The 25,317-nt window shown below is 39.3% G+C and overlaps 1 protein-coding gene across 1 annotated transcript; it reads right to left on the bottom strand.

Moving 5' to 3' along the window:
- Positions 1-6,160: 6,160 nt before the first annotated feature.
- COMMD6 (COMM domain containing 6) lies at positions 6,161-24,712 on the bottom strand. Its single transcript, XM_068984527.1, has 4 exons — positions 24,661-24,712; positions 24,561-24,572; positions 13,122-13,274; positions 6,161-6,500 (listed from the first exon to the last, which is right to left on the bottom strand). Exons 1-4 carry the CDS (start codon positions 24,700-24,702, stop codon positions 6,450-6,452), a joined length of 258 nt encoding a protein of 85 aa, XP_068840628.1. The 5' UTR covers positions 24,703-24,712; the 3' UTR covers positions 6,161-6,449.
- Between the last annotated feature and the right edge of the window lie 605 nt (positions 24,713-25,317).

Below are 25,317 nucleotides of genomic sequence, written 5' to 3' on the forward strand. Positions count from 1 at the left end.
CTCACTGCAGCCATTACAATCCCAATAGCAGCAGCCAGCTGAAAGCCAGCAATTTTCAGTGTGAAATATAAATCCTGCCACTTACTGCCCACATAAGGACAAATAAAGCAGAAAATTGACAAGAAAAAAATCTTTATCCAAGAGCAGATTCGCTTAGGAGCAAAGTTGTCTCCATCATATCCAAATACAGACCCATGTAGGAACCAAAAGCCAATATATCTGCCCAGCCCCCATCCACACCCAACACACACTGGTGGAACAGAGACAGGAAAACATAAGGGACAAACTCCATCTTACTTGCTTGCCTACTTACTTATTTGAAAGATGAATGGGAGACACAGCTCCCCTGATCCACAGCAGTGATGAAATCCTGCCAGGAAGGAATTATGAAGATCTCCTGCCCAAGGTCACATAGCTAACTCAATTTCTTCAGTTTTAAAGAACAGATAATAAATTCTCCACTCTACTATACTGTGGAAGAGGCTGATCCAGTAATGCTTGTTATTAACTATCTGACTTCCCCCAATAGATTATAAACTTTGTGAAAATTGTTCACCACTATATGTGAAGTGATTAGCAAAGTGTGAGTTTGCTAATATTCAAGAAACGTTTGTTGAATGAGGACTTCCCTGGTGGTAAAGTGGAAAGGAATCCACCTGCCAATGCAGGGGACACGAGTTCAATCCCTGGCCCTGGATGATTCCATGTGCTTAGAAGAGCAACTAAGCCCGTGTGCCACCACTACTGAACCTGCACACTTACAGCCCATGATCCATAAAAAAGGCACCACGATGAGAAGCCTGTGCACCATAGCGCAAGAGGACTCCCTGCTCTCTGCTAGAGAAGCTCGCATGCAGCAGTGAAGACCCAGTACAACCAAAGAGAAATAAACAATTAAAAAAATTTGGTGAATGAATACTAGAGACTACTTAGCCTTTATATTTTCAGTGTCAATTAATAAATATTTTGAGTTATACACTCATCTTCACTGAATATATTCATCTTCACTGAATTTGGTTAGCATGAATCATTCCTCCTAAGGCAAGATCATTGAACTGATGGAGTTTCTTGAGATGTTGGCCTAATAGAGCCACCTACATTATCTACAAAATGCTGTGTATCATATGTTTACTTCTTGTTTGCTTGCTATTACTTCAGAAGCAGACTTGAATACTGGATTAATCATTTAATTGCAGTCCTTGGTTTGTGGCACATTTTCATCATTGTTCTAAATCTAGCTTTTTTTTTTTTTTTTACAAATTTTAATTTATGTATTGACTTAATGACATAATGAAGACCATGAACTTACTTCCCAACCTGAACAACTAGGCATGACCAGTTTACATCTACTTTGGTTCCTCTTCTCCCCTGCCTCTATCTTCTAGCTTGAAAACTAGAGGGAAACACTGACCCTGCTTTTGGTTTTCCTTCCCTTTATTTTTATGTTTTTATATGCATATGTTGTTGTTTAGTCACTAAGTGGTGTCCAACTGTTTGTGACCCTATGGACTGTAGCCTGCCAGGCTCCTCTGTCTATTGGTTTCCCCAGGCAAGAATACTAGCGTAGGTTGCCATTTCCTTCTCCAGGGGATCTTCCCGACCCAGGGATCGAATTCATGTCTCCTGCACTGGAAGGCAGGTTCATTACCACTGATCCACCAGGGAAGCCATGACCAGTTTGAGTACTCCTCAAAACTCCCAAGGTCAACAAAAACAAGGGAAATCTGAAACACTGTTACAGACAAGAGAAGCTTAAGGAGAAGTGATGACTAAATATAATATCCTGTCCTATACAGGATCCTGGAGTAGAAAAATATATTACGTATAAACCAAGAAAACCTAATGTATCAACACTGGTTCATCAATTGTAACAAATGTACCACACTAAGGTAAGATATTAGGGCTTCCTTTGGACTGCAAGGAGATCAAACTAGTCAATCCTAAAGGAAATCAGTCCTGAATATTCATTGGAAGGACTGATGCTGAAGCTGAAGCTCCAATACTTTGGCCACCTGGTGCGAAGTACTAATTCATTGGAAAATATCCTGATGCAGGGAAAGACTGAAGGCAGAAGGGGATGACAGAGGATGATACAGTTGGATAGCATCACTGACTTGATGAACATGAGTTTGGGCAAGCTCCAGGAGCTGATGATGGACAGGAAAGCCTGGAGTGCTGCAGTTCGTGGGGTCACAGAGTCTAATGAGCTACTGAACTTAACTGAATGTAAGATATTAAGGGAAATGGTGTGGAGTATACGGGAACTCTCTGTACTATCTTTGCAATTTTTCTAAAATTTAATAAAAAATAAATTTTAAAAATTATTTGAAAAGATAATTCTACGTAAGTACTTTTAAAGACAAAGCACAAGCATGATGGAAGTTTCAACTGTCTTGGCTTCTGCTCACATAAATCTGGTGTGTATGTTAACCTGTCTCAGTAGAAATGAAAGACAAAAAGAAAATATTTGGGTTTTACTTAATGAGCTTGGGGATAATCTGTTTCTCTTTGGAAATTAAACGATTTATACATTTTCTAACTGGAGGATGAAGGATTTTCCAAAAGTTTACATTTAAGTCGTGTTTGAAACCTGAAACACATTTTCCCACAGAAATGTTACAAACAGTGGTTAATTCCTAGGCTAACCACTGAAGCTCCTTAAACTCATAATAAGCAAAATGGATGTTTTCAATGAAAAGTGTAAAAACTGTACTATGGGGGAAAAAAAAACACTTGCCTTTGAAATTCAAAAGATAAATTTAAACATGCAATTTAAATTTATTCTCATTAAATTCATCACCCAGTGTTTGGACTAGAGGCTTACTCTGGGCCTCTTTGCACATAACCTTGAAACACCAAGAATGAGCATGGGAGAGAAGAGTGGAAGGTGTTAAACTCGCGTGGGTGGGCGATGGAAAGATTCTAAGCACAGTCTGGGAAGTCAAGTGTATGGTTTTAACTCAGATTGGGCAGGCAGGTTTCTACTCTGATTTTGGGGGAGCGGGGGCGGGCAGGTACAATGAAGTTGCTTGAATATTCATTGGAAGGACTGATGCTGAAGCTGAAGCTACAACCCTTTAGCCACCTGTTGCAAAGAGCCAACTCATTGGAAAAGACCCTGATGCTGAGAAAGACAGAGGGCAGCAGAAGCGGGTAACAGAGGATGAGATGGTTGGATGGCATCATGACTCAACAGACACGAGTTTGAATAAACTCCAGTAAAGGACAGAGAAGCCTGGTTCACTGCAGTTGCAAGGGGTCACAAGGTTGGACACAACTGAGCAACTGAACAACAAAATGAAGTTGGTACCCGAAAAGACAGAAGTAGGGACAGAAAAGGGCTTTGCCGTCTTGCAATCCTACGATCTTGAGTGTGCTACCTCGTAAAGGGTGGGTAACGGAGTACATCTGTGGGCAGCTGGTAAGCCACAAAAGACCAGTCGGCTAACCCTTCATGCTGGTGGGGTCTGAGTACAAGGATCAGCAGCCGCAGGCAATAGACCTGGGCTCCTCACACTAGTGTGCTACCAAGCAGAGGACCAAGAAAGTGCATTCACGTAACAGACCTGCGGGTATGCTGACAGGGTATGAAGTGGACTGAAAATTCCCAGTAGGGAGGGTCAGAAGAGGAAACAAAGGTAAGAGGTAGAAATGACGTTTCCTGCAGTGGTGCCAGCCAAAATGTCAGACCCCAGCTGGGGTCATCATTTCTATAGCACAGCGAGGCCTGTTTGATGTATTTCAGGTTTGTCTCCTGGTTTGGGGATGCACTACACATTTGTTAAAGACATAACATTATACCATGAAAAGAACTGTTAAGGACTTTTCAGAAGCATACATAAAAACCAACATTTTTATCAAGTATTTTAACAATTTCTTTCAGTCTTTATTTTTTGGCCACACCATGTAGGATGCTGGATCTTAGGTCCTCAACCAGGGATGGAACTTATGCCCTATGCATTGGGAGCATGGAGTCTTAACCACTGGACTGCCAGAGAAGTCCCTCAAGTATTTTTTTTTATAAAATGGTATTTTTCAATAATGCAATATGAACTTAAAAGTAAGTTTTTTATTGCTCTTCCTCTCCCTCTTCATATGCCCTCTCCATCAATGCTTACAATCCGGTAAACATCTTTCCTTGATTTCCCTAATTTTCAATTAAGAATTCAAATATATATTGAGCACATTTTACACAGTTTTATGAAATAACTGTATGTGTTAACAGCAGGTGTATTGTCAATACATATTGATAATGGCAGGTGAGTGGTATGCTAGAGCAGAGATACAATGAATTTATTCAACCATTTATTCTTTATTATAGACAGTTGCTGCTTCATTTTGCTTTGTACTGCTTGAGGAAATGTTACAGTAAAAATCTTCATACAAATATCTTGTTATTCAAGTTTATGCTTACTTGCTGTTGTAACGAACACTCTAAAAATCTCACCAGCTTACCACAGCAAGAGTTAGTTTCTAGCTGACATCACTGCCTGGTGCAAGTCAGGCTGTTACCATGAGTGTGCCTCCAGTCGTGATTCAGGGGATCCATCTTATGGGTTTACTATCTCAGATTTTTTCATTTCCAGCAGTCAACATGAGAGAAAGCTTGGAGGCCAAAGAAAGGTTTATGACAAAGACTGGATGTGGTTTGGGACACGTCTGCCCCAGATTCCACTGGCTACAACGCAATCAGAGGCCCCAAACTAACTGCAAGGGAGGCTGGAAAATGCAGCCTTCTTGTGTGCCCAAACTGGAACTGGGTGAACATTTAGCCAAATTTGCAAATGTTTTTATATAGATTAGTGGCTTTATTCCAAAGGATGTATTTCTCAACTGCAATTTCTGAGTTGTGAAATTTCTACATAACGTGTGTGTCTACATCACTTTGCAAAAAAGACCATAACAACTCCTATCAGCAGAGTACGAATACTCAGCACCATTTTTACTTTTCTAAATCTCCCTTCCTTTCTAGTGCTGAAAGACTAGAAACTCAATTGACCAGATTCCTGTGTCAACAGGATCCTGGTTTAACGTCCACCAATCAGAGGCACTCTCACTGAAACTAGAAGAGTAAAGAAAGCAGGCAGCCTTTATTTCATTCGAACATCCTGACAGATGGCAGAAATGGCCTGTATAGTGGCTTCCAGGTGACATCCTGCATTGTGCAGAGAGTACTGGCAGGGGCTTTCCCTGAAATTCCTGCACTACCGGATTTTCTAAAAGCTAGCAAAAATTTCTCCTTATTCCTTCAGTCTTTCTCACAGTTAAGTGAACATCTCATTTCTTATATAAAAATATCTTCTTACTTCAAATATTTAAAGAAATTTGTTTGTAGACTAAGAGCTAACTTACACATCAACATAGTAGGTCTTTTGTTTAGGACCTATTTTTTTCTCACATGTGATTTTTTAATTCTTATATTTCAGATATATTTGTTTTATATTACAGTTGTGGAATTGCTGTCTTCCCAAGCCTTAATTAACATACTCTGTAACACTTCTAATTTTTATATTTTAGTTAAATTGTTAACTCATCTGAAATTTACTTTTGTATGTGCTGTCACTACTAGTATCATTTATTAAATTGTTTTCTCATCCAACTGAAATACCATCTTTGTCTCAAATGTCTTGATCTATTTCTAGGCCACATAGTCTATTCCAGTGATCTGTTTAACTGAGAAATGCCATATAGTGTCAACTGTTGTGGTTTTATAAAATTTTTTAACTGGTTTACAAATCTAAATTCAAGAGATCACCTAACACAATAATCTGTGTTACCAGGTTAACTCAGTTGTATATAAATTCTTAATAAAACTTATCTTTCTATGTCTGCATATACTTGAGCTTTCTACAATATTAATAACAGAAATATCTGAATGCTTGGCTAATATAAGGGAGCAATGGCCAATCCTAACCTGATTCCAAATTTTTTTGAGAAGCAGCAGCCTCACTCTTCTCACTAACTGCTTTCATAGCAAATGAATGTTATAAAACTGAATTTGTAAAGTAACATTATCCTAATCAAATACTATTTTTGCCATTTATATATACTTTATATATAAGACTGTATATAAAGGCATCTATGTAAGAGCTTGTTTATAAAATGGGTAACACTACCAGTAATTTTTAAAACTGTTGGTTTAATACATAAACTTGTGTTGCTTTTACTATTATTCAACTGTTATTTATTTTTTTATTAAGATATAATTCACATACCACAGAATTTACCCTTTAAACTATCCAAATCAGTGGTTCTTGGTACATTCACAAAGTTGTGCATCGATCACCACTTTGTAATTCCTGTTTGTCTGATTTTTTTTATTATTATTTAAAAAAGTGGAAAACCAAAAGTATAATTTTCATTCAATAAATATCATTCGATCCTTAAGCAGCTTTGTTGCAGAAAGTGAAGTCCGTGATTTTAGATTACTTTCGGTTTAGAATCAGTTTTCACACAGTTTCAATAATTGCAGCAATTTCCTTGAATTGTCTGTAGAAATTCTGAGGAGAGAGGGGGAAACAATATTAATTTTGCTTTTAGAGGATTCTTTAGTTCTTTTAATTATATCTGTCCAGCGGTGGGTCTATAACTTATTAAGTCTGCATTTTAATGTTAAATCCTCAACTATTATTATTCGAAGCTTACCATAAGAAGCAAAAGGTGTAATCTGGTGCAAGCAAAAATACTACTGTAGGGTTGAATAATTAGCTCATAAATAAACTTTCTGAAAGCATCCAACAAAGTTCTTTAGGACCACACCACAAAGATTTATTAAATGTCCAGCACTATCATAAACAATAAAGACTTTTAAAAAATGACACATTGGGTCCCAGGCTTTGAATCAGTTTTAATTTAGTGAAAGACTGCATTTCAGGGTGATTGATAGAGGCTGTCTTGTCAATTACAATAAGAGAGACCCAACACTGATAGCAGCTTATATGCATGTGTGCTCAGTGATGTCTGACTCTTTGCAATCCCATGGACTAGGGCCTGCCAGGCTCTTCTGTCCATGGGATTTTCCAGGCAAGGATACTGGAGTGGATTGCTCTTTCCTCCTCCAGGGGATCTTTCTGACTCAGGGATCAAACCAGCATCTCTTGCGTCTCCTGCATTGGCAGGAGGATTCTTTACCACTAGCACCACCTGGATTTATATCCTCATATTTTCCCTCTTCTTTGGACTTAATTCTCTATTTTGCTTCTTAAAAGAGTATGTGTATTTTGTTTTAATTCATGCGTAAATTTATTATGAAGGAGGAAGTAAACATTTGTTCAAAAACATATACTGATGATCATAATTTCAGCTGCTGCTGCTGCTGCTAAGTCGCTTCAGTCGTGTCCGACTCTGTGCAACCCCATAGACGGCAGTACATCAGGCTCCCCCGTCCCCAGGATTCTCCAGGCAAGAATAGTTGAGTGGGTTACCATTTCTTCTCCAATGCATGAAGGTGAAAAGTGAAAGTGAAAGTGAAGTGGCTCAGCCGTATCCAACTCTTAGCGACCCCATGGACTGCAGCCTACCAGGCTCCTCCGTCCATGGGATTTTCCAGGCAAGAGTTCTGGAGTGGGTTGCCACTGCCTTCTCCAATTTCAGCTACTAAAAAGATATTAATCAAAAGCTCAAAGAATGTTCCTTCATCCACAGTTTTGTAATGGGACTAACAGGCTCTGACTGCCTGGTTAGCTATCAGCCATGTAAGAACTAACTTTAAAAGAGCTGTCCCATTTGTGATCTTTTTCCTGTGAAAATTTTAACAGGTGGAATCTGGGAGCAAAAATGCAGCAAAGAAAAATAAGAATTAGGCCAGTATTATAAATTACAAAAGGACTGAGACCTGTATTACTTTTTGAAGTGGATTTGGTCTTTATATTCAGCTGAAGGCTACTCATATATCACAATACACTGCATTTATTTCTTTTCAACCAAGTCTTAACTGCTTCCAAGACACCACTTCACATTAATAGTGTTGAAGCATGACGCTTTTTCGTTCTAAAGTGGACATACCAGTTCTAAGAGAAAGAAATTAAAAGGAAAGAAAATCCTTAAAATCACTACCTCAAAAAGATATCTGCACTCTCATATTCAATGCAGCATTACTCACAATAGCCAAGGTATGGAAACAACCCAAGTGTCTAGTGACAGATGAATGGATAAAGAAAATGTGGTGTGTATATATACACAGTATTATTCATCCTTTGAGAAGAAGGCAGTTGTGCTATTTTTGACAATATGGGTGAACCTGGAGGACAATATGCTAAGTAAAATAAGCCAGACACAGAAAGACAAACACTACATGATCTTACTTATACGTGGAATCTAAAAAAAAGTGAGATTCATGGTAACAGAGAACAGATAGCAGCTACCAAGGCTGGGAAGGTAGAGGACATGAGGAAATGCTGGTCAAGAGGTAGAACTTTTCAGTTACAAGGGAAGTAAGCTCTGGAGACCTAAGACATAGGTGCTGGCCACAGTTAATAATATAATCACTACATACTTGAAATCTGCTAGGGAAGAGATTTCAAGTTTTTACCACACACACACAAAATGTTAACTACGTGAGATGATGGATATATTAATTAGTTTGACAGTAGGAATCTTTTCATAATGTAAACATATACCCAAACATCACATAGTATACCTTGCATGTATACAATTTCTGTCAATTTTACCTCAATAAAGCTGGGGGAAAATACAGTTTGCAAAAGAAATCAAAAGTATCCCAGAGGGCTTTCCCCTGTGGCTCAGTGGTAAAGAATCTGCCTGCCAATGCAGGAGACCTGGGTTCGATCCCTGGTCCAGGGAGGTCCCACATGCCTTGGAGCAACTAAGTCTGTGTGTCGCAACCACTGAAGCCCGCATGCCTGTCCTAAGAGAGGCCCATGTACTGCATCTACCCCCGTTTGCTGCAAACAGAGAAAAGCCCGGGCAACAGTGAAAATAAACAAATTACAGAAAAGCATCCTTGAGTGGTATATGAGGAGATTTTCTTAAAATAGAAGTCCGGGGTTCCAGTTCAAGATGGTGGAGTAGAAGGATGTGCACTCATCTCCTCTTGCAAGAGCACCAAAATTGCAACCAGCTGTTCAACAACTATCAACAGGAGGACACTGGAACACACCAAAATACCCCAGATCCAAAGACAAAGAAGCCCCGGCAGAGGGAGGGGCACAATCACAATAAAATCAAATCCCATACCCACCAGGTAGGCAACCCAGAAACTGGAGAACAGTAATACCGAGGAGGTTCTCCCACTTGTGGAGGTTCTGAGCCCCATATCAGGCTTTCCAGCCTGGGGATCTGACAAAGGCACTAGGAATTCCCAGGGAATCTGACCTGAAAGGCCAGCGGGATTTAACTATAGGACTTCTGTAAGATGGGGGAAACAGAGACTCCAGTCTTGGAGGGCACAAACAAAACCTTTTACACACCAAGACCCAGAGTAAAGGAGCAGCAAGCCCATAGGAGACAGAACCAAAACTACTTGCGAGTGTCAGAGAGTCTTCTGTGGATGCGTGGGTTGGCAACAGCTCACCACAGGGATGGAGGCACTGGTAGCAGCAATCCTGGCCTTCTAGGATTAAGGCCTTCCTGGCCTTATGTCCCCCTTGGCATAAGCCCTCTTGGAGGCTGCCATTAACACTATCATAGAGCCCATAGACCCCCGGGGCTGGGTCGCCTCAGGCCAAATGACTAACAGGGAGGGAGTGCAACTCCACCCATCAGCAGATAATTTTGGATTAAAGATTTACTGAGCAAGGCCCTGCCCACCAGAGCAAGACCTAGCTTTTCCCACCTTCTCCCTCCCATCAGGAAGCGTACAGATGCCTCTTAGCCTCATCCACCAGAGGGCAGACAGACGAAGCAAGAACCACAGTCCCATGGTGAGTAGGACAAAAACCACATTACAGAAAGTTAATCAGGATGAAAAAGCAGTTATAACCCAAACGAAGGGACATGATACAAACCCCCCAAACAATTAAATGAAGTAGAGATAGGCAACTTTCTAGAAAAATAATTCAGAATAATGATATTGAACATGATCCAGGATCTCAGAAACAGAACAGAGAAAATACAAGAAATGCTCACCAAAGATGCAGAAGAACTAAAGAGCAAACAGAGATGACCAGCACAGTGGAAGGGATCAAGAGCAGAGCAATGGAGGCGGAAGCACGGATGAATGACCTCAAGGACAGAATGGCAGAAACCACTACCACAGAACAGAATACAGAAAAAGAATGAAAAAAAAATAATGAAGACAGCCTAAGAGACCTCTGGGACAACATTAAAGCACCAACATTTGCATTACAGTGGTCTCAGGAGGAGCAGAGAGAAAGGACTTGAGAAAATATTTGAAGAGATAATAGCTGAAAACTTCCCTAAGAGGGGAAAGGAAATAATCAACCAAGTCCAAGAAAAGCAGAGAGTCCCAGGCAGGATGAACCCAAGGAGGAACACCCCAAGACACACAGTTATTAAACTGACAAAAAAAATTTTAAAGCAACAAGGGAAAAATGACACACAACATACAAGGGCACTCCTATCAGGTTGTCAGCTGATTTCTCAACAGAAACTCTGCAAGTGATGGAAGGGAAGAACCTACAACCAAGAATACTCAGCAAGACTCTCCTTCAGATACGATGGAGAAGTCAAAAGCTTTCCAGACAAGCAAAAGTTAAGAGATTCAGCACCACCAAACCATCTTTTCATGCTAAAGGAACTTCTCCAGACAGGTTGAAACACAAGAGAAGGAAAAGACCTACAGAAAATACACCTAAAAGAAAATGGAAATAGGATCATACATATCGATAATTACCTTAAATGTAAATGGATTGATGCACCAACCAAAAGACAAAGACTGGCCAGGCAGATGAAAACATATGCATGTATGCACTTCAACTTACCACATCACTCTGCTTGACCCCCTAAAGTATATATAATTCTTTTATACTGTTAGATTAATCATGTTCCCATTATGGCTTGCAACTGTAATTATCTTTTTATTTTTTGTCTGGCTTTTGATTGTGAAAACAGATAAACATCTTTTACTACTGTGATTATGGAACTATTACTCACTTAATACCATTGTATCATGACTGGTCAACAGAAAAAAATAGAATTCTGTATCACCAAAATTGCTATTTAATAGAAAAATTTGTAATCACTTTTTAAAATCCAGATGCATATGAGAATTATCTTGGAATTTGCTAAAAAATACAAATGCCCAGGTATTACTATTCTTCCTCAAAACCCCAGATATGTTTCTAATGAGCAGCCATGTGTAAAAACAACTGGACTATATGATGATCTTTTATTTCTACCTAGTTTGTTCCATTTTTCCTATTCCATATTCAGTGCTCCCATTTCACTTAGTTTATGCTTTCCAATGTCTCCAACTTTTCTCTCTCTCTCTTTTTTTTGAAGTTCCTTCTCAAGTCTTTATCAAGTGTGGTAGAAAAGCTTCTGTATACATATATGTGTATGCTGCTGCTGCTAAGTCACTTCAGTAGTGTCCGACTCTGTGCAACCCCATAGACGGCAGCCCACCAGGCTCCCCTGTCCCTGGGATTATCCAGGCAAAAACACTGGAGTGAGTTGCCATTTCCTTCTCCAATGCATGAAAGTGAAAAGTGAAAGGGAAGTCGCTCAGTCGTGTCCGACTATTAGCGACCCCATTGACTGCAGCCCACCAGGCGCCTCCATCCATGGGATCTTCCAGGCAAGAGTACTGGAGTGGGGTGCCATTATATATATATATAGTATGTGTAATATACGTATATTTTAGAAAACATAAATTTTGTCTAAAAAAATTATGACATTTTGATTCCACTTGATTTTGTATGAATAGAATGCTAGATTTCTAATTTAAAAGAAACAGCAGATATACAACAAGCAACAAAGGTGTATTGTATAGCACAGGGAACAACAGTCAATATCTTGTAATAACCCATAATGGAAAATAATCTCAAAAATAACATATGTATATGTATAACTGAATCACCCTGCTGTGTACCTGAAAAACTGTAAGTCAACCATACTTCAATAAAATATATATATCAAGAAGAAAAAAAAAGAAGTCTGGGACCAATATATTTTCAGTTTTATAAAGAATTCTCATTACATTTCCATTTCATTAATCATGGTGGCCTTTCTTAGATTATTTGACTTTTTTAGAGTAGGAAGAGCTATAAGTAAGAATTCATATCTATTCACTCACCATAGGTATCAAAACGAACAAACAAAAACAAAACTCTAAGGTCAGTTAAATTAGCCAAAGACAAAGCATTTCCCTGTATGTACACTGAGAAGAAAATCTGATTTCTCATCTACCTTCTTTCTCCCTTTCTTGCTTACAGAAAAGAGGTGAAATAATAATATATATAATGGGCTTCCCAGGTGGTGCAGTGATAAAGAATCCGCCTGCCAATGCAAGAGACTAACAGTTACAGGTTTGATCCCTTGGTCAGGAAGATCCCCTGGGGGATGAAATGGCAATCCACTCCAGTATTCTTGCCTGGAGAATTCCATGGACAGACGAGCCTGGTGGGCTTTACTCCATGGGCCCAGAGAGAATTGGACACATCCGAGCAACTGAGTGTGCATGTGCACACACACACTAAAAATAATATATATAACATGATTCTAAATATAAACTACTAGGTGACTCAAAACCCTAGCAGATAAAATTAGCTATCAAGTACTAGTATTAGTGATCTGATCTGCATTTAGTAAACATTATTAGAAAATTCAAGGTCAATACTGTTCAAAGGTAAGATTAATTTAGCTTTATCATTCTTGAATGTTAAGCCTAAGAAGAATAAAACAGTTAAATACAAAGTAAATATCCTGCTAGAAAAAATGCAAATTTCTTAAATACACTCACAGACGAGTACTACGGAAGTGATGGAGTGTCAAAGTATACAAATTCAAATGTTATATTGAAAATAATATATTAATAATTCCAAAATAAAACAAATGGAGATCTTTTGTATGTGTTAATAAATGTAAAGCACTCAAAAGAACTGCAAATCAAGTTAAAATTTTTTCTTAAAAATGATTTTATGTATCTTTTTAAGCAGCAGTTATAGAATAACAGCTAAAACCGAATGCATTATATCACAAACCTGAAACTGTGGGATTGTCATTTCAAAGGACTTGTTCTTCACTTGGCCTGAATGATCTGCCACTTTGAGCATCACTGCAACATAAGGATACTTAAGAGATCTGCAACTGTCGGAGCTCACAGCCATACCCAGCTTCCACTGAAAATCTATGAGCTGTAATAAAAGAGTTCACAATAATACACCAGTTACAACATTGTCCTGAATGCAGATATTTATTCACATTTACTGCTCTCGAATTCAAGTTTTAATTTCAAGGCCAATCATAATAAAAGAAAATGTCTTCAACTTAATATTGTTAGGGGGATAATAAGCAAATGAACATGGAAAGAGGCAAAGGGACACAAACAGGGTTGGAAAACAACAACACTGTCATAATTACAAAAGGGAAAACACAAAAACAAAATTTTCCACCAGATGTGAAATGGAGGTAGATGTGTCAATATCATTTTCCTTTGTTTTTCAGTTTGCTTCTGTCCTTAAGGGGACTTTTGAATCATCTTTTATCTCATTTTCCTGTTCCACATATGTCCTTCCTGCATTTCACAACCCGAAAGTCCTAAAGTGGAACGTGAGTTATATACCATCTTCATATTTGACTGAGGCACACATGAGAACAATTCGTTTCCTTCCTCATCTCAGTCCTTGACCTGAAACCTTACACTAGCGTGAATACTGGGGAAGGTGGTTTTAGATTTCATCACTGCTGATGGATACTTGGCAGGTGATGTGCTAGGCAGTTTACATGCATTAAATGCCACACTGAATCATCATAACATTATAAACTATTATTTCCATTTTGCAGGTGATAAAACTAAATTTCAGAGAGCTGACATAATATGCACAAGGTCACACATTTCCAGACTCATAGCTAAAACCAAAGTCTTTTTGACTCCAAACAGTACATGCTTATTGACTACTGGTTGCCTCAATACCTTCTAGCTAATTCTTTTCAATGATTGCTCAGTGTTTCCATGACATAAAACAGGACTGGATAAATGTAGCCCTTAATACAGAGTTCAAACCTTAAGACAGTATACGGAAGAAAATTTTGTATCTTGTACCCAAAGCTTAGGCAAATAGGTAGGATACAGTAGGCACTTACCAAAAGTACCTATTGACCAATACCTTTTGTGACCAAATGAATGCTTACTGGGCAAACAGCTTTACTTATTAATACCATTTTTTTAAAGGTGGGTTTACCATAAGGACCAAACTTTCCTCCCATGTTCAGACTGGCTTTAGACAAAATCAACTACAGTATGAAGGCCAGGCTGGTCCTGATAAAAGGTTAACATCTTTGATAAGTAAAAAGGATCTGTACAGGTCCTTTTTAAATAAAAGTTTCCCATACAAAAATAGAGAAAGGATAATGGGTAAACAAGAAAAGAACTACAAGCTGATAAATATATGAAAGGAAACAGGAAAATGCACATTTAAACCACAAAGAGATATCACTACACACCCACCAAAATAGCACAATTTTAAGTTTGACGATTCTAAAACTGGCATGGAAGGATGTGTCACAGTGCACTGATGGCAGTCTAAACTGGGCCAGTCTTTCAGAAAATTAGCTTCACTTAAAGTTATACATGTCCAGAGATCCAGTGAGTCAATTACTAGGGATAAAACTTAGAAAAACAAGATACTTATATAATACAGTTCTCCTAAGTTATATTAAAAACAGCCCTAAACTACAGATACTCAGATGTTCATCAGTAATAAATGAAATGCTGCAGAGCAATGAAAATGAACGAACTTCAGCTACCCTTAACACAAAAAATCTTGAGACAAGTCAAAAATTTCATTATTCCATTCACTTAAAAACTTGAAAAAAAGGAAATATGATATTGTTTACATATGCGTATACAGATGGCAAAACTGTGGAAAAAAGCAAGGCTATGATTATCACAAAGGGATAATCATTACCTCCAGGGAGGAAAGTGGAGAATATTTGATCGGAGAGGGGCATATGGTGAGCTTCTAGGGTACTGTGTGGCAGTGGTTTAGTCACTAAGTTATGACCAACTCCTGTGAGTTCACAGACAGTACCCTGCCAGGCTCCTCTGTCCATGGGATTTTCCAAGCAAGAATCCTGGAGTGGACTGCCATTCCCTTCTCCAAGGGATCTTCCTGACCCAGGGGTCAAACCTGCATCTCCTGCACTGCAAGGGGATTCTTTACCTCTGAGCCACCAGGGAAAGGTAGCTGTACTTTGTACTGTTGTATTTCTTGCGTTTTGACTGTAATTACACAGATGTTCACCTTTAAATTACCCATTTTTTCGGTAACTATTTGAGGAGATGGAGGTTGATTAACTATACTATAGTAATCGTTCTGCAGTATATGTATGTCAAGTCATTATGCAGAGCTGTACTTCAGTTATATCTCAATACAACTAGAAAGAGTAAAATTATTCATTAAATAATTCATATGTTATGGATGTTTCGGTATATGTGTTCCCTTGCACATGTAGCAGAAGAAGGGGAGGATATGTCAGTGAGCTCCACATTTCTGGTTGAAAGGAAAATTTTATTGAAAGGAAAGCATTAGTGGGAATAAAGTTAAGGTTTGAAGAATAACAGAACTGAAAATGAGAGGGAAAAAATGTTTTATATATTCCTTAAATATACATAGAGCAAAGAACAAATGCTTGGTAAATATTAAGTTGAACCAACTAGAGATGAAAACAGTTGATATGTGGCTAAGGGGCAGGGCATTTATTTGTCTTCAAGTGAAAGGTTCTTATAAGAAAGTATGGAAAATAAAGCTGACAAAAGTTCAAGAATCAAGAAGCCATAACTTTTTGCAAAACTGTGTAAGTTTTCAAAAGTTAGAGTTGACTATTTAAAAGTGTGGGTTTGAATGCAGGGGTCCACTTACACACAGATGCTTTTTAATAGTAAATAGCAGAGTACTACACAGTCTGCAGTTGGTTGAATCCACATATAGGCAGAGGAACCCAGGATATGGAAAACCAACTATAAATTACATATTGATTAATCCCTATACTGTTCAAGGGTCAACTGTATTTTATCTTATTATGAAAAACATTATCATGTCAAGTTATTTAAACTTTTCCAATTGGCAACAAGTACTCACTAAAAGTTTCTGAGTACAGAGAACAGCATGAAAGTATTGATTTAAAAATATTCATCTGGTGGCAGGAGAACACAGTAATCCAGGTTCAAGGTTTTCTGTACCGGAACTACAGTGGTGACATGCAGGATTAGGCTTATCGATAAAAGAATGACTTGACAGGTCTTGATGATTGTCTGCAGGGTTAAGGGAGGTATCAAACACAACTATAAAGGTTTGAGCCTGAAGAATATATCATATAGGAACCAGGGCTTTTTATATTTTAAGTCTAAAAGTATTATCAAAACATGATAATTAACCTATATAAGAAAAGAATCTAAAAAACAATTAATATATGTATATGTATATATAACTTAATCACTTTGCTGTACATCTAAGCACAATATTGTAAATCAATCATAACCAATAAAATTAACACCAAAAAAAGGGATAAGGAATATCTAAATAGGAATGTTCACTAAGCAGCTAGAAATTTCAGCACAGACTTCAAGGGAGTTCATGATTAGAGATATCATTTTACATCAGTTAGATGGTGACATTCAGAAACCTAACCAATCATTTTTTAAATGTATTTGGCCATACAACTCATTGATGCAAGAAGTTATATTTTTACTGTCCACAATAAAATGATAGAGTAAAATATTGAAAAGTGAAATAAAACTCTGGATTATCCAGAACATTTCAAGCAGAACAGCAATTAAAGAACACAACGTTGGAATTCACTGACCATTACGATGGAATCGGCAGATGGGAAAATTAGGGAGAGCTGTCATTTACTGTGGGGAAAAGAGCTTTTCACATGGGGAAAACAGCTGGGATTAAGTTTACGGGATGAGAATTTCTCAAATTCTAGACTGAATATTTACATGCAAATTAAAAACAAGACTTCTAAGAAGTGTGTTGAGCCTCAAATAGGAATTAGCTGCAGAGAAGATTTTCAAAAAAAAAAAAACAGGGCTGTGGAGAATATTAAAAATAAAGCAATATAGTTCAAATTTCTTATAGAATGAAGGAAGCAATTTAAAAAAAAAAAACAGAAAAAGCCAGTAGTAAAAAAAAAAAAAAAATGAGAATATACATAAGTAAAACGAATACAAAGAAAAAAAATCAAGATTCAACTATAGATAAAAAGATTAAAAGACAAAAAGATTAAAAGGATAAAAAGAAATTAGCTGTAGTCTGTCACACTATTAGTTGACAACCTGGCTTATATCTCAACATTCAAAAAACTGGCACCATGACTTCATGGTAAATAGGTTGGGAAAAAATAAGAACAGTGGCAGATTTTCTTTTCTTGGGCTCCAAAATCACTGTGGATCGTAACCTCAGCCATGAAATTCAAAGACATTTGCTCCTTGGAAGAAAAGCTATGATAAACTTAGATAGCATATTCAAATATTCAAAATCAGAGACATCACTCTGCCTACAAAGGAACATATAATCAAAGCTACAGTTTTTCCAGTAGTCATGTATGGATGTGAGAGTTGGACAATAAAGAAGGCTGAGCATTGAATAATTGATGCTTTCGAATTGAGGTGCTGGAGAAGATGCTTGAGAGTCCCTTGGACAGCAAGGAAATCAAACCAGTCAATCCTAAAGGAAATCAACCCTGAATATTCATTGGAAGGACTGATGCTGAAGCTCTAGTGCTTTGGCCACCTTACACAAAGAGCCAACTCATTGGAAAAGACCCTGATGCTGGGAAAAGACTAAGGGCAAAAGGAGAAGGGGTTGACAGAGGATGAGATGGTTGGATGCCATCACCAACTCAATGGACATGAGTTTCAGCAAACTTCAGCAGATAATGAAGGACAGGGAGGCCCAGCATGCTGCAATACACGGGGTAGCAAAGAGTTGGGCACAACTTAGCAACTGAACAATAACGAGAAATTATGGCTGAAATTATCAGTAACATAAAAACATCACAATAAAAATTGTGTACAAAGAAAAAAATTTTAAGACCATTTCAGTTTAAATTTAACTTTTATTTTTCAAAATACAACCTAAGAGAAAATTTAAAAAATAATCATGCAAAACTGTGCTATCTGAAAAACTATCGTCATATTCCTATGTCCTCATTCCCAGTTTTTGTATGCAAGTTTTATAGCCAGAATCACAAAATACACACTTATATGTTCTCTCCTTTTTTAAATGACAGTTTTCAAATGGAAAGTATTCTGTACACATTAACTGCTCTCTAAAGTACTATAAGGAAAAGATTGGTTAAGCAACTCATCCAAGGATACAAAACTAATAGAGCTGGTATTCAAATCCAAATTTGTCTGATTCCATATCCCAGCCCTTTTCATTATATCAATACTTAGCTGCAACAAGACAATGATTCAGAATTACATAAAGTTCTAATAAGTAAAGAAAAGCAGACAGGTCTGGGATGGGGCAAGAATGTTGAGCATCTTCTAAATGCTAGACCTGAATTGTCCAATACAGTAGCCACGAGCCACCTGTGAATATTATTAGCTCTAGCCTAAGTAGACAATGTTTGCTAAGCCTTTCTCATCTTGCTCAGCAGCACCTTCATCCATGCTTTGATTTTCTTCATAGGACTTATTGATTTTATTTAGTTGCTAAATCGTGTCCAATTCTTTGTGACCCCATGGACTGTTAGCCCACCAGGCTCCTCAGTCTGTGGGATTTCTCAGGCAAGAATATTGGAGTGGGTTGCCATTTCCTTCTCCTGGGGATCTTCCTGACCCAGGCATTGAACCTGGGTCTCCAACACTGGCAGGCAGATTCTTTACTGCTGAGCACCAGGGAAGCCTTTAGAACAGTTTCTAAAATCATGGTAATTATGGTTCATCCCCTATGTCACCATAGGGGGATCTAGTTACTACTGAATCTACTATAACATTATCTGATCTGATATAAACTGAATGTTCCAATAAGTTATCTGTTGAACTAATATGTTTAGAAATTGAGGGGTATATGGCAAATGATCTCCAAAGACAGTTTCCAACAACTAATGCCACTCCTCTCTGTAAGTACACATCACTCCTCACATCAAGAAGGGGGGCTTATTTTCTCCCTGCACAAATCTGAGCTGTCCCTGTGCTTGTTTTGACAAGTAAAATATGACAGAAGAGGTGCTCTGGAACCTGTGAGCCTGAGCCTTAAGAGAACTGGAAGCATGTGTTTCCTTCTTCATGGAATGCTGGATCTTGGGACCTACCCACTTGGAACCCAGCCATCATGACGTGAGCAGCCACATGAGGAAGAACCAAGTCATGCCTATGATCAGCTCAGGCCAGGTCGTGACTAGCACGTGAGTGAGACCTCTTCACTTCTGGCCCAACTAGGCTCCTAGATGACTGAGGTCCCAGCTGACCTGAGAAGGCGTAGAAACCACCACCCAGCTAAGCCCAGTTAACCCACAGACTCATGAAAAACAATTAAACAGCTGTTTTAAGTCACTAAGTTTGGGGTGGTTTGTCATGCGGTGACAGATAACTCAAACAGAGCAAACACAACTAGCTGGAAATAGCTTTGTTAATAAACTTACTACGATATATGATGATTTATCAAAAATGAAATCTCAAAACTAGCTAATCTTAACTCTATTCATTTTTAGAAACTGTAGTAAATACAAATAATTAAAACAATGTTTTAATGACCTATTTTCCAAGTGGCTCAGGTTTGAAACTTCAGTTAATTTTGATTTTTCTCTCTACAACACAAAACACTTACGAATTCCTAGGTACTCAAGATCTGATTTCAGTCAATGCCACTGATATTTACTCCCTCCTTCCCAATCTCACCATTACAAAGTCTTTTAAAAAGCCTACCTTCAGACTTTGCTGGCAGTCCAGTGGTTAAGAAACCACCTGCCAAGGCAGGGGACACAGCTTCAATCCCTGCTCAAAGAAGATCCCACAAGCCACGGGGCAACCGAGCCCGTGCACCGCAATTACTGAAGCCCCAGTCTAAAGACCACGAGCCACAACTACTGAAATCTGCATGCCTAGAGTCCGTGCTCCATAACAAGAGTGGCCACTGCAATGAGAAGCCTGTGCACCGCAAGGAAGAGTAGCCCCCACTCACAACTAGAGGAAGCCTGCATACAGCAATGAAGACTCAAGAGCAGCCAAAAATGAGATAAACAAATGACAAAAAAAAAAAAAAAAAAAAAAAGCTTGCCTTCAATTTTACTGCGGCCCCCTAATTAGTTTCTTGCCTTTGGTCTTTCTCAGCTCCAATCCAGAGGAGACTCTACTTATAAAGGAACCAAACCTAGCATCGCAGGTCAAAACCCTACTGCCTCGAGAACTAGTTAGAACCCTTCCCTTGGCAGTGAAGTCCCCTCACAGCACAGTCCCAAGTCACTTTCGTGCTCAAGCTGGACCGCATCCTTTCTTTACATTATCTTTCAGTCTTTACACTTTTGTTCATGCTGCTCATTCCTCTAGAATACAACTCTCAAAGGTCTATCTAAAATTCAAAATGCCTCCCAGTTTTCCCTGCTCTGTGAAGTCCTTCATGGTTTACTCAACCTTTCTATGAATGTTCATGTCACTTTTTACACCGCAGCACTAAGAACATTCTGCCTTGAACAGTACTCATCTGTGGATCTGTCTCCCTCCCCCACCATCTACTAGACTGTAAAATCCCTGAAGGGAGTTCATACATCCTCATGTGACTTGCAGGTCCCAACACAATACACAGAAAAACAAGAACAGTCATGCATTTTATAAATTATTACACAAACTGTACAAAAATTTAAGTCACTGTCTCATATATGTTATGTTAGGTGACGATAGTGGTAAAGAACCCACTTGCCTATGCAGGAGATTCAAGAGATGCAGGTTCGATCCCTGGGTTGGGAAGATCCCCTGGAGAAGGGAAAGGTAACCCACTCCGGTATTCTTGCCTGGAGCATCCCATGGACAGAGGAGCCTGGGGCTAGAATCCATGGGGTCACAAAGAGTTAGACATGACTGAAGCGACTGAGCTCGCATACGTATCTCATAAATAGGAAGAGGGAAAATGGCACTAGATGTCATGTGTCAATACACATCCTTCTGTTGATTCATACTACAAAATTAGCAAGAAGGAAAGCAATAAAATGTGGCAACAATCATTCATTTATAAGGAGTTCTAATTAGACATCTATAAAAGGGAACCGTGAATTAGTTCAAAACAATGATTGTAAGTATTGGAATGTGAAGCAATGAGTAACCTTAGACCTTCTGGTGCTGGACAAGATGGGATGGTTTGTTAAATTTAACAAGTTCAGACTCAAGTCGACAGACCTGAGTTTGAATTTCACCTCTGCATCCTTCTGGGGGTATCCTTCTGCATAACAACTGAGGGTAGGGGGTGGGGTAACATTTTAACTCACACCTGTCTACACCTGACCTGCCTCTTGAGAAGGCAGGTCAGGAATCAACGGTTAAAACTGGACATGGAACAACAGACTGGTTCCAAATAGGAAAAGGAGTACGTCAAGGCTGTATATTGTCACCCTGCTTATTTAACTTATATGCAGAGTACATCATGAGAAACCCTGGGCTGGAGGAAGCACAAGCTGGAATCAAGACTGCTGGGAGAAATATCAATAACCTCAGATATACTGATGACACCACCCTTATGGCAGAAAGTGAAAAAGAACTAAAAAGCCTCTTGATGAAAGTGAAAGAAGAGAGTGAAAAAGTTGGCTTAAAGCTCAACATTCAGAAAACTAAGATTATGGCAATCTGGTCTCATGGGAAATAGATGGGGAAACAGTGGAAACAGTGTCAGACTTGATTTGGGGGGGCTCCAAAATCACTGCAGATGGTGATTGCAGCCATGAAATTAAAAGACGCCTACTCCTTGCAAGAAAACTTATGACCAACCTAGATAGCATATTCAAAAGCAGACACATTACTTTGCCAACAAAGGTACGTCTAGTCAAGGCTATGGTTTTTCTAGTAGTCATGTATGGATGTGAGAGTTGGACTGTAAAGAAAGCTGAGTGCCGAAGAATTGATGCTTTTGAACTGTGGTGTTGGAGAAGACTCTTGAGAGTCCCTCGGACTGCAAGGAGATCCAACCAGTCCACTCTAAAGGAGATCAGTCCTGGGTGTTCATTGGAAGGACTGATGCTAAAGCTGAAACTCCAGTACTTTGGCCACCTCATGCAAAGAGTTGACTCATTGGAAAAGACTCTGATGCTGGGAGGGATTGGGGGCAGGAGGAGAAGGGGACGAGAGAGGATGAGATGGCTGGCTGGCATCATCAACTCAATGGACAAGAGTTTGAGTAAACTTCGGGAGTTGGTGATGGACAGGGAGGCCTGGCGTGCTGCGATTCATGGGGTCACAAAGAGCGACTGAACTGACTGTCTACACTGAGCCTCCCAAGAATTCATCAATTACAGTTTGGGTTTTCCTACCCTGGCACTGGATTTTATGGCGGTTTGTGTTGCGGCAATTTGCAATTCTTTGTATTCACCTGTCTCTCCAATTCAGGGGACAGCAGTTTGCCCTGTGACCTCACTCCTCTGACAAATCCAAGAAGTGTTCATTCCAGCTTTTCACTTATTTTAAAGCAGAGTGATGACTTCCAAACTCCTCACACACTGGACCAGAAACCAGAAGTCAGTCACTTTTTATAATTTTATTCATAAAAGTCCCAACATCTTTGGTTAGATTTATTTCAAGGCACTTATGACCTACTAATGTTAAAAATGACATATTTTCAAAAATATTTTTCAACTCTGTCTTTGAACTACAGAAAAACACTGAATCATCTTCCTAAACTCTAATATCATTTCTAATAATCTACTTGTAAATTATCTTGGCTTTTTCTATGCACAATCATATAATGTGTGAATGAATGCATGAAGGGATGTGGAGCACACTGAGTAACAATCCCCTAAGATGTTCACATTGCAATCCCCAGAAACCTGTGAATATGTTACTTTACATGACAAAACAGACTCTGAAGATATGTCTAAATTTAGGATCTTGATGTGGGGAGGTTTTTCTGGATTATCCAGCTGCGCTTTAGAAGAAAGTGGAGAAGGGTCAGCATCAAAAAAGGCAACATGGTGATGAAAGCAGAAAGACAAGTGATGACAGAAGCAGAGGCCGGAAGGATGCCCTTTGAAGATGGAAGAGGCCACAGGGAAGGAATGTAGGAAGCTGAAACAGACAAGGAAGCAGATTCTCCCCTAAAACTTCCAGAGGAAATACAGCCCTGCTGGTACCTTGACTTTAGTTCGATGAGACTAATTTTGAGCTTTTTCTTAAATTTATTTTTTAATTGGAGGAAAATTGCTTTAAAATGTTATGTTGGTTTCTGCCATACAATGCAAATCAGTCATAATTATACATATATCCCCTCCCTTTTGATAATTTTGAACTTTTGATCTCCAGCACTATAAGAATAAATGTGTTGTTTCAAACAGACCTTCCCCTTCACCCTCCCCCCTCAAAAAAAAAGGTTCAATGTTTAAAACTCTGTAATCCAGTATACTTCAGTCTCAGGATACCTTACTCAAATAAACATAGGACTTAAAGTAAGAAAATGGTTGAGATGATTTATGACAGACTGAATTAAAGTTATTAAGCAATAACTCTGACCAAAGCCCCCTGTTGACTACTATCTGCTTTTCCCCCAGTCTCTCAGGAATCCTCAAAATCAACAGCAAGATCAGCTGGAGCCAGATGTCAGAGGGCAGTCAGTGGACATCTCTCAGTCCCTATGTTCTGCTTATTTATCTCAGCCCTTTCTTATATTTGTGTGGTCGTGGGTAACTTATATGTTTAAAATACTCTTTTAGTACTCTTCTGGGTAGTGTTACAGGTTACTTGCTAAAAACAGTTTACTAGTTGAAACAAGACAGGAACTCTTGCAAAAAAGTAACCGTCCTAAGATATGCTTAAAAATTCAAATTCTTATCCCAAGCGTAAAAAATACAAACACTGAAAGGTTAGAGGTAAACTCTTCATCTTCAACAAACTGCTTTTTAAGGGCTAAGAAAATGTTTGCGGTGCTATCTTTGTAAATTTTAACAATCTCTTCTCTGTATATATTACATGCCCAAATACTGTGCACCTAGAGTCGAATCAACGGCGCTTAATCAAGGAAGATTAACATCTGGTCTGTACTCTTCGGGCTGTAGTGGTTGGGGGAAGATTAGTGGCTACAACCTCAGGAGCAAAGTGGAAGAAGCAATCAGGAAGGCAGGACGAAACTCAGGGGCTCGTGGACACAGGCCTTGGTAGAGGGGCGTGATAGGAAAGGCTCACGGTGGCATCGTCCCGCAGCTGCCGGCGGCGGGCGAAGGGTCAGGTTCAGTCGCCCGTCCCTTGCCCAGCAGAGCCAGGCGGAGGACTCACTCACCTGGTTGGTAACCTGAAATGAAAGCAGAAAACACAATTCAGGGAACAGTCTTTCTTGCTTCGGAGCCCGCTGCCCCAGTTCCTTTCAAGCCAGGCCTTACCTTGGACTTAGCATCCAACTGGGGCTCACTGGACTCCTCCATAGCACGGTTCAGGGTTCCCACCATCCACTCTGGTGGACGCTCCCAGAAGCCTCAAACACTTCCGCTTCCTCTTCCCGCCCCTCGAGGCTGGCTCACGCAGGGTACGTTGGGGGGGGGGCGGATAGAAACATCTTTGTATTATTCTCCTTAGTCTCAATAAGACATCAGGTTTATGGAGCCGAACAGTAATAAAGAAAATAATGTAAAGGAAAAGGTTTTAATATTTGGCATATAACCTGTGCAGGGAAAGAGCGACTATCTTTAGGATGCCGCAGCCCCCTACCTATCCTATAGACATGGACTCATCCTGTCTGCCGCCCACAGCGCCCTCTGCGCAAGCGCAGACTTGTGGCGGCGCAGACTGGTTAGAAATCAATGCGAGCTCAGTTCAGTCTCGCAGTCCTGTCCAACTCTTTGCGACCCTATGGACTGCCAGGCATTCCTGTCCATCACCAACTCCCGGAGTTTACTCAGACTCATGTGCATTGAGTCGGTGATGCCATCCAACGATCTCGTCCTCTGTCGTCCCCTTCTCCCGCCTGCAGTCTTTCCCAGCATCAGGGTCTTTTCAAATGAGTTCTTCGCATCAAGTGGCCAAAGTATTGGGAGATTCGG

The sequence above is a fragment of the Capricornis sumatraensis genome, chromosome 12 (genome assembly GCF_032405125.1).
Source record: "Capricornis sumatraensis isolate serow.1 chromosome 12, serow.2, whole genome shotgun sequence".
NCBI classification, from domain to species: Eukaryota; Metazoa; Chordata; class Mammalia; order Artiodactyla; family Bovidae; genus Capricornis; species Capricornis sumatraensis.

Bases quoted from the DNA above. Each gene is read 5' to 3' on its own strand.
- COMMD6 (XM_068984527.1), bottom strand. From the start codon at position 24,702: ATGGAGGAGTCCAGTGAGCCCCAGTTGGATGCTAAGTCCAAG. The intron at 6,501-13,121 runs GTTTGTGATATA...CTCTCTCCTCAG, and splicing joins TGACAATCCCACAGTTTCAG to AATTTCTACAGACAATTCAA.